Raw genomic sequence first — 12,118 nt, forward strand, 5'->3', positions numbered from 1 at the left:
TCAGGTCAATGCTATTCATTACTGGGATATCACACAGCTTACATTTTCATTTTTGAGAGTTTGAACAGAGCTTTTCCTTACCACAACAATAAGGTCAATGCAGTATTTGCTGGAAAATAAGTGTAATAGCACTGGAGTACTTTGACACAGGAATGCTGCTGTTCTGGGTTTACTTGAAGCATGCAGGCATGATGTCCTCCACCTCATTAGAGAAAGCAACCTAAGGATGGACTGGTTCTGCCTGGAGGGTGCATGCACACAAGAAGTATGCCTCATAACTTAATGGAAGAAATCTTTTCTCTATTTCAAGTACCAGATATAGTGCCGTGGCTGGTAACAGTCTATTAAAAAGCAACTTCTGTGAGATGTATAGTTAGTCAGAAAATTAAATGATGGCATAGGGTAGAAAAGGCACCTAACTGCAAGAGGCTGTACATTACATCCATTGTCATTTTTTCAGGCAAGTAAGTTTGCTACAGAAAAGAACATACAAAGTGTGTGATGCACACAAAACTGTGAAAATGAAGCAACGTCAGGAACAGCCTACTAGCACATGGATAAGAGAACACTAAACGCTGGCTCTGTAATGGAGGTTAGATGGGCATTAGCTGCTATGAAGCACTAATGGAGTGAACAACAATGACGTTTAAATCATCAATATCCAGGTGCTTAGCATTACTTAGGAATAAAGCAATTAGGATTCAAAGAGAATAATTATCAGATTTAACAAAGAGGCCATTTAATGTTTGTCACCGTGTCATTACTCCTATTTAATGGTAGGGGAACACTAAGGAGTTAAAATGCATTGTGCGCACGGGTTAGATAGTACAGTGAAAGAAGTCACAACAGTTATAATTAAAAAGTGGGTAATTGCCACAGTTACTGCACAATGACATTGAAGATGCTATTGCTTGCCCCTACGCTTTCAACAGGAGGTAACAGGCAATTGTGTGTGGAGTCTGCTGAAAATATAATAAATTATAAATACTATAGATGGAAAATGCATGAATGACGCAATTAATGTGAACTGCTGCCCCAGCTTTGTCATGGTTATTTGGGCTTGTCACCTACTTAGGATATCACAATTTCTTTCTATTCTTAACCTCTTCAACACTTACATATCATGCTGTCGTCAGTCTGCTCACACTGGTGATGCCCAGAGCAGCCAAAATCTGTTCTGTTTTCCAGATATTCTTTGGAGTTTACTTGAAATACATAGACTTCAGATAAATATCCAGACATGCTGCAACAGAATATCCACCTGTTTTATTGGAAGTTAAATGTGGAACTGAGGGTTTCCAAAACTAAACGAAGAAAACTTGATGAAACTAATGCCTCATTTCCAGAAATGAGAGATATAGAATAGAAAATCCAGTAATCTCGATGAAGCATTCTAATCCTACTAACTCTTTTAAGTGACTATCAAAGAGGAGAGACTTCCCTTTCTCTTGGAGGAATCAGAGGACTAAAAAAATAAAAAAGAAACTGCCACCAATGGGCCAAAAGCAAACAGAGAACAGAATTTAGTGCCCTAATAATAAGAAAAGTAATTGCTGCTGAATCAAATTTCTCTCTTGATAAGATTCCTGAAACCACAAAGTACATATTACCCAGTGATGTGTGCATTCTTGGAAAAAGCTGCTGTGAATCTTCAAGGCAGCCCAGGCTTAAGTGATGCGCAAAGAACCTGTGGTAATGATGATGACATTAAAAGGTTCATAGAGCCAGTATTAATAGATGGAAGCAAGATGAAGCACTAGTTTTCTGCAAGCTATCGTAGGCAAATACACAAAGCTAAGAAGAAAAGAGAATGTGAATTTGAAGAACAGCTGAAAATAGCAGCTGAACTCTTCTGTCTACAGTCACCTAGAAAATATGAAGGGGTTTGAAGAACAAAGACAAGCCAGAACTAAAATTCAGTATGAATTAGAATTCCACCAAATAACTCCATACTAGGAATTACACTGAGCAAACATTGCAGTAATTTTGAGACTTTGCTCAGCAATTGATGCCCACAAGATGGTATAATTATATTCTTGCTCACAATAGATATAATGCATTATCTAGAGAAGTATATCTCATACGTGAGAGTATTCTTTGACATATCATCCTAGAATGACACAATAATTCTGACATGAAAAAACACTTGTTTTAGAACAAAAGAACTGACTTCAAAGTTAATGGATACTTTCAATCAGAAATAAAGCAAACTTATTTGGTCAAATCTAATAATGTTTGCAAATAAAAGTCCAGTTTGAGCACTACATAAAGAAGATAAAATGAGCCGTACTTTGAATATTTCTGTCTTCCCTGATTTAGCATTATTTTCAAGAGTCCCATTTCAAAATTTCAATAAAATGAAATTTTGCACTTTAAAAAATAGTATTTTTCAAAATTTAGCTAGGTTTTGTACCTTTTTTGGAAACCCATAAACAATACTGGATGCAAGAACATCAAAATTAAGTCCCTCATGAATTTGTATTAACCAGTGAAAATAATCAGCCTAATTTCTCTGTCTAGCATGAGTAAAGGGAAACACAAAAGAGAATTTTAAATGTGATGTTTACTATTATAGTTTCATTAGTACCCTGTCTTAGCAAACAGTAAACATATTCTTTAAAAGTGAGGATCTTACTACTGTTGACATTGTCCTTTAAATAAACATGTGGGACAGAATGGTTGTGCTTTGTTGCAGGAAATACAATTACCAGCCCTGTAAGCATCAGTGAAAACAGGTAAAGATTTAAATCTAAGGGATCCCACTGGAACTTCTTCTGAAGTGCATTTTTGGAATTGAGTCCAAAAGAGAAGAAATGACACATTTTTGGTGGAATTAACAAGAAGTAGACTTGAAGTATAGGGTAGTGCGTCATCAGGGAGTTAGCTTCAGAAAATCCTTCATGCAAAGAATGATGCAGAGCAATTGTCATGCTGGCTGAGAATATACACACTGCTAGAACTGTAGCCAAAGAAAAGCTTGCTTGGAACTCTACTTCCAAAAAGATACTTCTTGAACAATTCTTAACATCAAATATTAATGTGAACTATCAGGCAAAGCAGGGTAGAGAAAAAATAGAAATGTTTTAATAGGTGCGGAAAATACCAGTGTTGAGCACGTACTGAATAACATCTGAGTAAATTACTATTTTTCTATGAAGAATGATTAAAATAATATATTTTTTCCATTCACTATGACTGCTCCATTATGTATCATTAGGGAATGGAGATTTATGCATGCAAGTATTTGCCAGGCAACAAAAAGGGGGATGTAGGAGCTATTTAGCATATGGCAAAAGAAAAAGTTAACAACAAGATTTTACTTGCTAGTTTACACAGTGGGCTTTGCCCACAATGGGCTAATTAACCTTAAGAAGATGCAAGATGAAAGGGGGTAAAAATCCATCTCAATTGGCAGTGCACTGTGCATGCTACAGTACTAATGATCTAAATTTATCTCAAAGAAAAAGATATTGGGTGGAAATTAGCAAATCTGAAAATTAAATTAGTATGGACCAGTTGGCCTGCAATAATACCTTTTGTATTATTAACAGGACGATTTACAGACTCTGAGGCTAAATTGGTAGTAGCAAGTTAAACAGCACCAGGGAGCATTTCCCAAAAAACTGAAACTAAACCATCTGGAAAGTTAAACAGTAAGAATGGTCATTGGCACTGTTTTGGCCTTGGTCAACAGCATTCTCCTAAACAACTTCTCAGCACAGCTGAGACGCTCTCATAGGTCCAGAACCACTCCCAAGGCTCACTTTGCATGGAGACTTCAGTTTTGAATGTAGAAGTATGTAATAATGCCTTCCCAAGCAAATACCATTTAGTAGTATAGACAAAACCTGAGTTTTCTGGAGGCCATTTTACCTGAAGGTTAACCTAACCAAAGCTATTTAGCGAAGTTATATGGAGAAACAATATCTATAATTTTAATGAACAATGACCAGTCATTTTTGGACCTGGACACTGTATGCCATTAAGAAGGAAATGCAGCAACTTTATATTTCCTTTATATGCACTCTCTGTGCCAATAACTGTTTGACAAAAGCCAGAGGGCACTCAGCCAAAGACTCCATTGTGGAAGGAAAGCCATTCTGATCCAATGAAGAGAAAAACAAGATGCTTTGACCACCACTTAGGGAAACAATAACATGATCATCATCAATCAAAGCAGAGCTGGGTAGCAGAGAACACATTGCTACACTCTTAATATGTCTAACAACACTGTTGGTTAAGCCCCTACCTTACTTGCCAAAGTGAGTTGCTTTCTTAATCAAAGTTTAGAGATCAACAGCAAGTGGAATTACTGGATAAAATGAGGTGAGGGGTCTTAACCAGCTCCCTAACTCTGCTGTGCACATATTTGATATGAATCTGCAAAGTTAGAAGATGAATGGGAGAGCTTCAATCTGCAAGGCTGTACTCACAATGAACTCTGACTGCAAAATTGGAGCCTAATACAAGAAAATATATTAGGTTCAGTCTTTGAAGACTAAACAAATCATTCTGCAGAAAACTTGATTGTCTTTTCATTATGACTAAAAAACAGTCAGGGTCAAACCAGCCAGTAAATAGTTACGTGTCCAGTTAAAAGTACAAGCCCAAATTAAGTGGTACATGTCTGCAATGACTTTACAAACTAGGGGTACGAGATATTCAGCAACTCCTAGAATTTGGATCAGAATGAAACTACCATTACAAATCACCTTCAACAGGAATCTTCTTATCTTAGCAGGCAATTATACATAATTATAACAGAGGGTCTTGGAGAGCATTTTATTTTAAATATTTATTCTGAATGAAACAACAGGTTGGACTGGTCTAAGGGGTGGCCTGATGGATCAATAATGTGGGAATTACTATTTTGTGCTTCCTCAGATGTTACTTAAATATTTGCATACACAACATTTGCATACAACATTCTAACCCAAGTTTTGCCTAAAGGAATATCATTCAAAACAAACAAACCCATAACATTAGTATTGTCACACTGCTTTTGTTACAGAAGCCTGATATTCTGTCTATCAGATTTCAACTAAAATTATCTTTTTCTTTTCTTTTTTTTTCAAAATCAGAGATATCATCCAGGCTACAGCAACACACACCAGTCTCACAAGCAAAATATAAATGCATGCTATGCTATGTTTTAAAAGGGGATGCTAACTATGCAACATGATAAGATTAATAAAATTAGAAAATCATCCCCTTATAGACTTACTGTTTGAACTTTGTGGAAATCCAGGTAAGGAGGATGGACCATTCATTCCAGGCAGAAGGACAGGAGGAAGGCCAGGGAGTCCTGGATAAGCTGCTGGCAAACTGATACCATGAAGAGAACTGCTGTCCATCATGCCTGGCTGCTGTACGGTTAATCCTAGCACGTCAGTAGCCTTCTTTATACGGTCCAATTCTTGCTGTGCCATCAGCTGTCTAACCGTTGTAGGAGCTAAATAATCTTTCTCCCGATCTAGCTGACTTCCCACAGTTTCCCTCACTTTTGTAATATGTTGTTTGGAAAAGATATGATCTCTTATGGACAAACGCGCAGAATATTTCACGCCACATAGCGAACATTCTGGCTTTGTCCCATCAGGTCCAGTCTGATTTATCATGAATGGCTTCCCTATGTTAATTTTGAATTTCTTTTCTTTAGCCCGGGCATTCTGAAACCAGACCTGGACCACACGTTTGGGCAGGCCTATCTCGTTCCCTAGCATTTCGCATTCCTGCATAGTTGGAGTCCGATAGTCACTAAAGCAAGCCTTGAGAACTTTAAGCTGAAGGTTACTCATTTGTGTTCGGAAACGTTTGTGGCCTGGCCTATCACTGTTTTTGGATTTAAAGGGATTGCTAGCTCCAAATGGGTTAGGTGAACTTGGATCAGCTATGCTTGAAGTTTCACTGCGGTCAGCATTATCATCTGGGTCATCAGTAATGTAGTAACTTTGGTCATGATCACCATCTTTTTCACTGAAATGTATTGAAGGGCTTGTTAGGGAAAAGAGAAATTTATCATCGGTATTCTCATTTGTAGGTGTAGTTGCAGCTTTTGGTAGCGTGTCATTTACAAGTGGTTTTGGTTCTTTGGGAGGCGATGCAGGTTTTGCATCCCCTGAACTGCCAGTCGTGCTTTCCATTTCATTGTTTCCTTCATCTCCTGTTGTGGCATCACTAATTGCTGTATTAATTGATGAAGTCTCATCGAAGTCAGTCTTGTTTTGATCATATCCAGAGTCAGCAGGAGGGGCATTCAAATTTTCTATATCCTCACTAGACTCTGCTTTAAAAGAAGAAGGACTTAAGAGGTTCTTCGGTGACATTTCTGCAGTTTTGCTAACAGGGGTTGATACAGTGGAGGCTAACTCATTTTCACTTGATAATTCAGTTTTTGCTAATGGCAGTGATGGGTAATCAAAAAATATGTACTTTTGGGGACTTTCTCCTCCATCTTCAGTTGATATCAAAGGACTTGGAGGCAAACTATAACCAGCCTGTTTTCCTTCATTCCAATGTCGAGAGCGAATGTGACTTTCTAAAGCTGATTTTGCTTTAAATAGAGCTCGACAAAAAGGACACCTTTTATGGGACTGGGCTGGACCAACTGCACGGAACTGTCCCTTTCTTTCTCGGGCTCTTGTGTTCTGAAACCAGACTTGTACAACTCTCTTTTTCAGTCCTACTTCACGTGCAATGTGATCTAGCATCTTTCTGGTGGGGTTGGAATCTAGTAGGTACTTTTCATAGAGTATTTCCAGCTGCTCTGGAGTAATTGTAGTTCTTAAACGCTTATCACGATGTTGATCTTCTCCACTGTTCCCTCCCTCTTTCTCACTACAGTTGTTGTCTTCTTTATCATCTAGTTTTCGTTTCAGGGAACCAGAAACTGTAGCAGGGTGTGCTGTATGTGATGATCCAGTTTGCGGTGGCATCTGAGCAAGAGAGCTATTAAGTAACTGTCCAGTCATCAAAGGATTATTTGGGTCAAATATCATATAGGGCATATCCATTGGTCTTTCTAAAAACTGAGAGTGAAGAAATTGGTTTTGGGCTGCTAGGAAATGCATGTGCTGGTGCTCTTGCCAAAGTTCTAGAGTTGGAAAGGCAACTGTACACTGATCACATTGGTACTGTAATAACTGAGGAGGTAGACTGTTCTGTAGAGGAGTCATTGAAATTGGTAAAGGACTGGAAGGAACAGGTGTGGTTTGTGATGCAGAAGGAGGTCTCCCTACTATCTGCGATTGTTTTTGTTGCTGTGGTTGAGAAGCTGAGGGCTGAGGGTCAGAAGAGGTCACTGGTGTAGACTGCACTGGTTTAATGCTTTGGGAAGTTGCATCGGTTTGCTTAGAGATGGTTTCATTTTGTTTTGGTTTTTCTGTGGACTCTGGTTTAGGAGAAGCCTTCTCAGGTTCTGGTTTGGGTGATGGATTCAAAGGAGTACTAGAACCAGAGCCAGAGCTTGCTGCTGTGACTGCCAGGCTTTTTGATGAGTCGTTTTGGCCAGAAACTGTGCAGTTCTTATACACTGTTTGATCAGAGGCATCCATAGAATCTTCAGTTTGGCTTTCATCTTGAGCATCATCATCTTCATCTTTATAACACTGCTTTTTCTGATGTGTAATCAAATCAAAGATCCTGGGAAAAACCACACTGCACTTTTTGCACTGATATTGCATGTTACTGGTTCGAATGTAACGCTCATTCGTCAGTTCCCTTTTCTCATTGTCTTTAGTTTCAGCTTGATTTTCATAACTTTTGCGAGCTTTTTGTCGTGCATTTTGGAACCATACGACAATAACTCGAGTAGGTAGGTTAAGTACAGTTGAAAGCTGTTCGATTTCATCATCCTTTGGATAAGCATTTGTGTCAAAGAAGTCTTGCAGGACACGAAGCTGGTAGTCAGTAAACCGAGTCCTAGATGATCTCTTGCTGAAAGATGCATCAGACTTGTAAGGTTCTACAGCTGAGGGTTGAGGATCTATTCTGATATCTTCCAGTACTGTTATGGGAGGGTTGCTGAAGTTATAAGGAGAATCTTTATTTCTCTGTCGTTCTTTAAACAGAGTATTACGAAACCAGTGCTTGATAACTTTCTGTGAAAGACCAGATTTCTCAGCCATTTCTTGGATCTGCTCTTCACTTGGAGAATTGTTAATATCAAAATAAGCCCGCAAAATTTTTAACTGGTCATCTGTGATTCTTGTACGCGGACGCTTGAACTGAGAGTGCCGCAGGAAGTTTGGATCTAACCCCAGCTGCTGCTGACAAAGCTGGGTAAGATCTGCAGATAAAGTATCCATTGGTGGCAACTGGAGGGCAAGCTGAGGAGGCAATGCAGGATGCTGCACTGGCTGCATCATAATTGGAGGGAAAAGTGGGAGATCAAGTGAAACTGGAAGCTGGACTTGAGGTGGTGCCGATGGCGGTGGTGGTGGAGGAGGAGGTGGAGGTGGTGGAGGAGGCGGCGGTGGTGGTGTGGGTGGTGGAGCTTGCAAAGGAGTGGGAGTTGTGTTTTGAATTTTTCCAGCCCCAGCTGAAGAAGTTTGAGAAGGAGTTGGAGGAGGAGGCGGTGGTGGTGGTGGAGGAGGCGGTGGTGGAGGTGGTGGTGTTTCTGGAGAAGACGGAGAAATTGGATAAAGCTTGTCATATGCCTCCCTGTACTGTCGGGCAAACTTTTCTAATGCCCCATATGGAAAAAACTGTCCATGTACATGTTCTTGATGACTTTTCAAAATAAGAATGTTGGAAAAGAGCTTACTGCAGGTTCCACATTCCAGTTTGTCTGTGTTTTCACCTTCACCAGTCTTGCCTTTTTTCTGCACTTTTTGTCTGTTCTCATTGTATTGGATAACTAACTCAAACCCAAAGTTCTCCAACAAAGCCTTGGCTGCATTCCCCCTTGCTCCAGAAGCTATTCTGGGTGGTGGAATGGCCGGTTCTGAGGATTTTGGCTTTTTCATATCTCTGCTTTCTTTTAGTCCTTCATTTTCATTAGTAAATTCTTGCTTTGGCTTCTCTTGTTTCTCAGAAATTTCTTCTGACTCCTTATATGATGGCATATCCTTTATCAGCTGGCAGTCTGTACTTACTAAGGTATTTTGCTCCGCTTTCATCAGCTTGCTACTTTGCTGCTGCTGTTTCTGGGACTGAAGTTGAGGTTGGGTGGATTGATACTGTTGTGCTTGTTGCTGCAGTATCTGTAGCTGGGTTTGGCCAACATGGTGCTGAGTTTGTATCTGCTGCTTCAAATCTTCTAGCAGTGATCCTGTCATACCAGCCATTCCAGGCATACCGAATGTGGCAGAACCAGGCAAACCCAGATCTGGGCTTAAACTGAATTCTGTCCCAGGTATATAGAATGGGAAAAGGAATTGAGGCTGTTGAAATTGCAGCAGTGCTTCTGGTGTCATTGGAAAATGAGGCAAAAAAGCTGGGTTTAGAAACTGGGGTTGAAAGAACGCAGCTTGCTGTTGCAGTTCATGCTGTAGCTGCATCTGAAGTTGTGCTGGTGACTGGGGTGGGTGATGCGTAGGCTGAGCAGAAATTAATTCAGAAGCTTGCTTTTTATTTAATTCTTTGGCATCTAAATGTGTTTCTTTGCTGTTAACTGCTGGTAAGCTCATAGATTCTAGCATTCCTTGGCTGGGGCTATTAACATTCCCTGCTACACTATTTCCGCTACTTATGTTACCACTTGGTTCTAATTTTGCAGCCCTTGCCTTTGTCTGATGAAGCACAGACCTCATATGGATTTCCAATGTAGAACTTTGGCTATACGCAACATTGCAAATGCTGCATTTGTAGGGTTTGTTGTCAGTGCTGTTGTTGGTTTCTTGAGGGACAGGACTTGATGCTTCCTGCAAAACCTTTTTGAGTTTATGTAGATGGGACACTGAGTTATAGTGGACCAAGAGAATGTTCTTTTGGGTGAAAGACTCTTTACACACTGTACACTTATATGGGCGAGATGGATCTAGAAATTTTTCCATAGTAAAATTTGGCCCTTTTCGAAAAGGTAAGGTCCGCTTTGGTTCTGAGCCCATATCATCTGGAATAGAGCTACTATCACTTCCTACAGGACTTGCTTTACCTTCCTGATCCATCTCATAATCTCTTTCTATTTCCTGTTCTAGCGCGTGATCATCTTGTGCCATACTTTCACTTTCTGCCCAGAGTTCACCATTGACTGGTAAAGATGCACACAGCTGCTGAAGTTCAGCTTCATTGAGTTCAGGGTGGCCTGCTTCCAAGTGTTTTTTTAAAGCCTGGAATGTACGGAAGCTACGTTGGCAGAGGCTACACATGGTAGCTGCTCGAATAGCGTGATACTGGGAATGTATCTGAAGCTTCTGCATAGTCTTAAAAGCCAAGCTACAATGGTTACAACGGTACTTATAGACATGGCGGTCAGAAACAGAGAGCTGTTGCTTCTTCTGCTGTTCATTTAGCTGATCCGTCACTGAGTCGGTGGTCTTTATATCTTTACTGCTGCTCTTATTCCAATCTGGCGTTTCAGTAGATTCCTTAGGTGGCTTCTGTTCCTCGGTCTTAATTTCCATTCCAGTTTTTGATTCATCAGTCCCAGGGGTATTTTTCTCATCCACAGGACTTTCACCTAGTCAAAGAAAGTTAAGTGTCTTTTACACAAGTAGAAGAGAATAGCACATAGCATTAATGTTTGGGTTTGTTTTAAATCAGAAATCAAGAGAGGCACCTGGTACACCACGTGTTGGTCTAGCAAAGCATAGCCACTCATCTTTCCTCCAGAGAATAAAGAAGACAGGACCAACATGAAGTTAAAAAAAAGTAATAAAATCCAAGCATGATGATCAGAATGGCAGTGGCAGTGGGCCTGGGAGTGGCACAGGGCTTCTCCTTGCCATAAGGTAGGGGTTTATTGGTACAATGGGAGCACCAAACAAGAAAAAGAAACACAACAGTAGGGAAGAGGGAGGGATTTCAAATGCAGTCAACAGGTAGGACAGGTGATTAGAAAGGAGGAAGAAAGTGGGAAGAGCATGCTGTGAGAAGTAGCAAAGTAGCTTCACAGCACAGAATACAGTAAGAGTCCAGGATAAGAAATCTGCTACGGAAAGGCAGGCAGGATCATTTGCCTACCATTACCCATTGGTGTTTGTGAAAGTGCCACTGCCTTTTAGTACTGGGTCCTATTTGCTGGTTAAAGAAGGAGGGTCTTACCTTCAAAGTGGCTAGGCCACTACCACAAGCAACATACATGTGGCATATACGTGCATCCTAGTAGCTCTGCATGGTTGCAGTCAGCCAAATCCAGGACCCTTGTAATTTTTCTCTTTTTGTCTTTGTGGCTATGTGCAAGCCAAAACAGGATTCAATTTACTAAGAAACAAGTGGTTTCTAAATTCGTAAGTTGCCCATGCTTAGTTTTTACGTCTGGGCTTTTCTTGCATACCTGGATATTTCCCAGATCCCTCAGCTGTAATTGTTGCAGGTGTGTCACGTTCAGATTTCTCTGAAGCAGCTGCTGGCAATAACATACTATTGGGCATCATGACATCCGGTACAGGAACCTTTGAAAACCAAGAACATGCTCTTATTACAGGACAAGTCACACTATTTAACACCATACAGCAATATGAAATTATAATTCTAAAGATCCACCATATCAGGATCAAAGATTGACAATACTAAACCCAGATCTTGGTTCAATCCTTAACATTGGTCTCAATGTCACCACAAAGGTTTTGACAGCTACGTCCAGCTGGTTGGATTTGTCAGGGGAATTCTCCTTGGACATCCTCCACAGACAGATAAAATGTTGAGATATGGTCACCAGTCAGTTCTTGACTAAGGGCTTTCCCACTTCACTGCACCTGTATTGTATTTTAAACAAATGCTGGACCTTCCATGATCTTTGAAAGAAAATTTTAAGTTTATTTCCATACAGAAATAAAAATTTATTTCCATTTGAAACACAATTTTTCTCTTTCTTGTCTTCAGTTGCTTATGTATCTTATTCAGACTGCTTTATCTGTTGTGTTATGCTTTCAAATTATAGACAGAAGTCTTTGATGGCTGTATGTCTAATAGTACTCAGTTTAGTAAGGTGACATGAATATTTGCTCAACACTTC

At 40.0% G+C, this 12,118-nt stretch overlaps 1 protein-coding gene across 1 annotated transcript in view; it reads right to left on the reverse strand.

Annotated features, from left to right (window-relative positions):
- The window catches only part of ZFHX4 (zinc finger homeobox 4), a gene marked incomplete at both ends in the record, with an annotated part of 123,888 nt that overhangs the window by 2,192 nt on the left and 109,578 nt on the right, over window positions 1-12,118 (reverse strand). Inside the window, 2 exons of the mRNA XM_080338956.1 lie at window positions 5,225-10,621; window positions 11,438-11,555. Coding sequence (XP_080195082.1) covers window positions 5,225-10,621; window positions 11,438-11,555 — 5,515 coding nt within the window. The remainder of the gene's footprint in view (window positions 1-5,224; window positions 10,622-11,437; window positions 11,556-12,118) is intronic.

Source organism: Nesoenas mayeri (assembly GCF_963082525.1).
Source record: "Nesoenas mayeri genome assembly, chromosome: 2".
Classification (NCBI taxonomy): Eukaryota; Metazoa; Chordata; class Aves; order Columbiformes; family Columbidae; genus Nesoenas; species Nesoenas mayeri.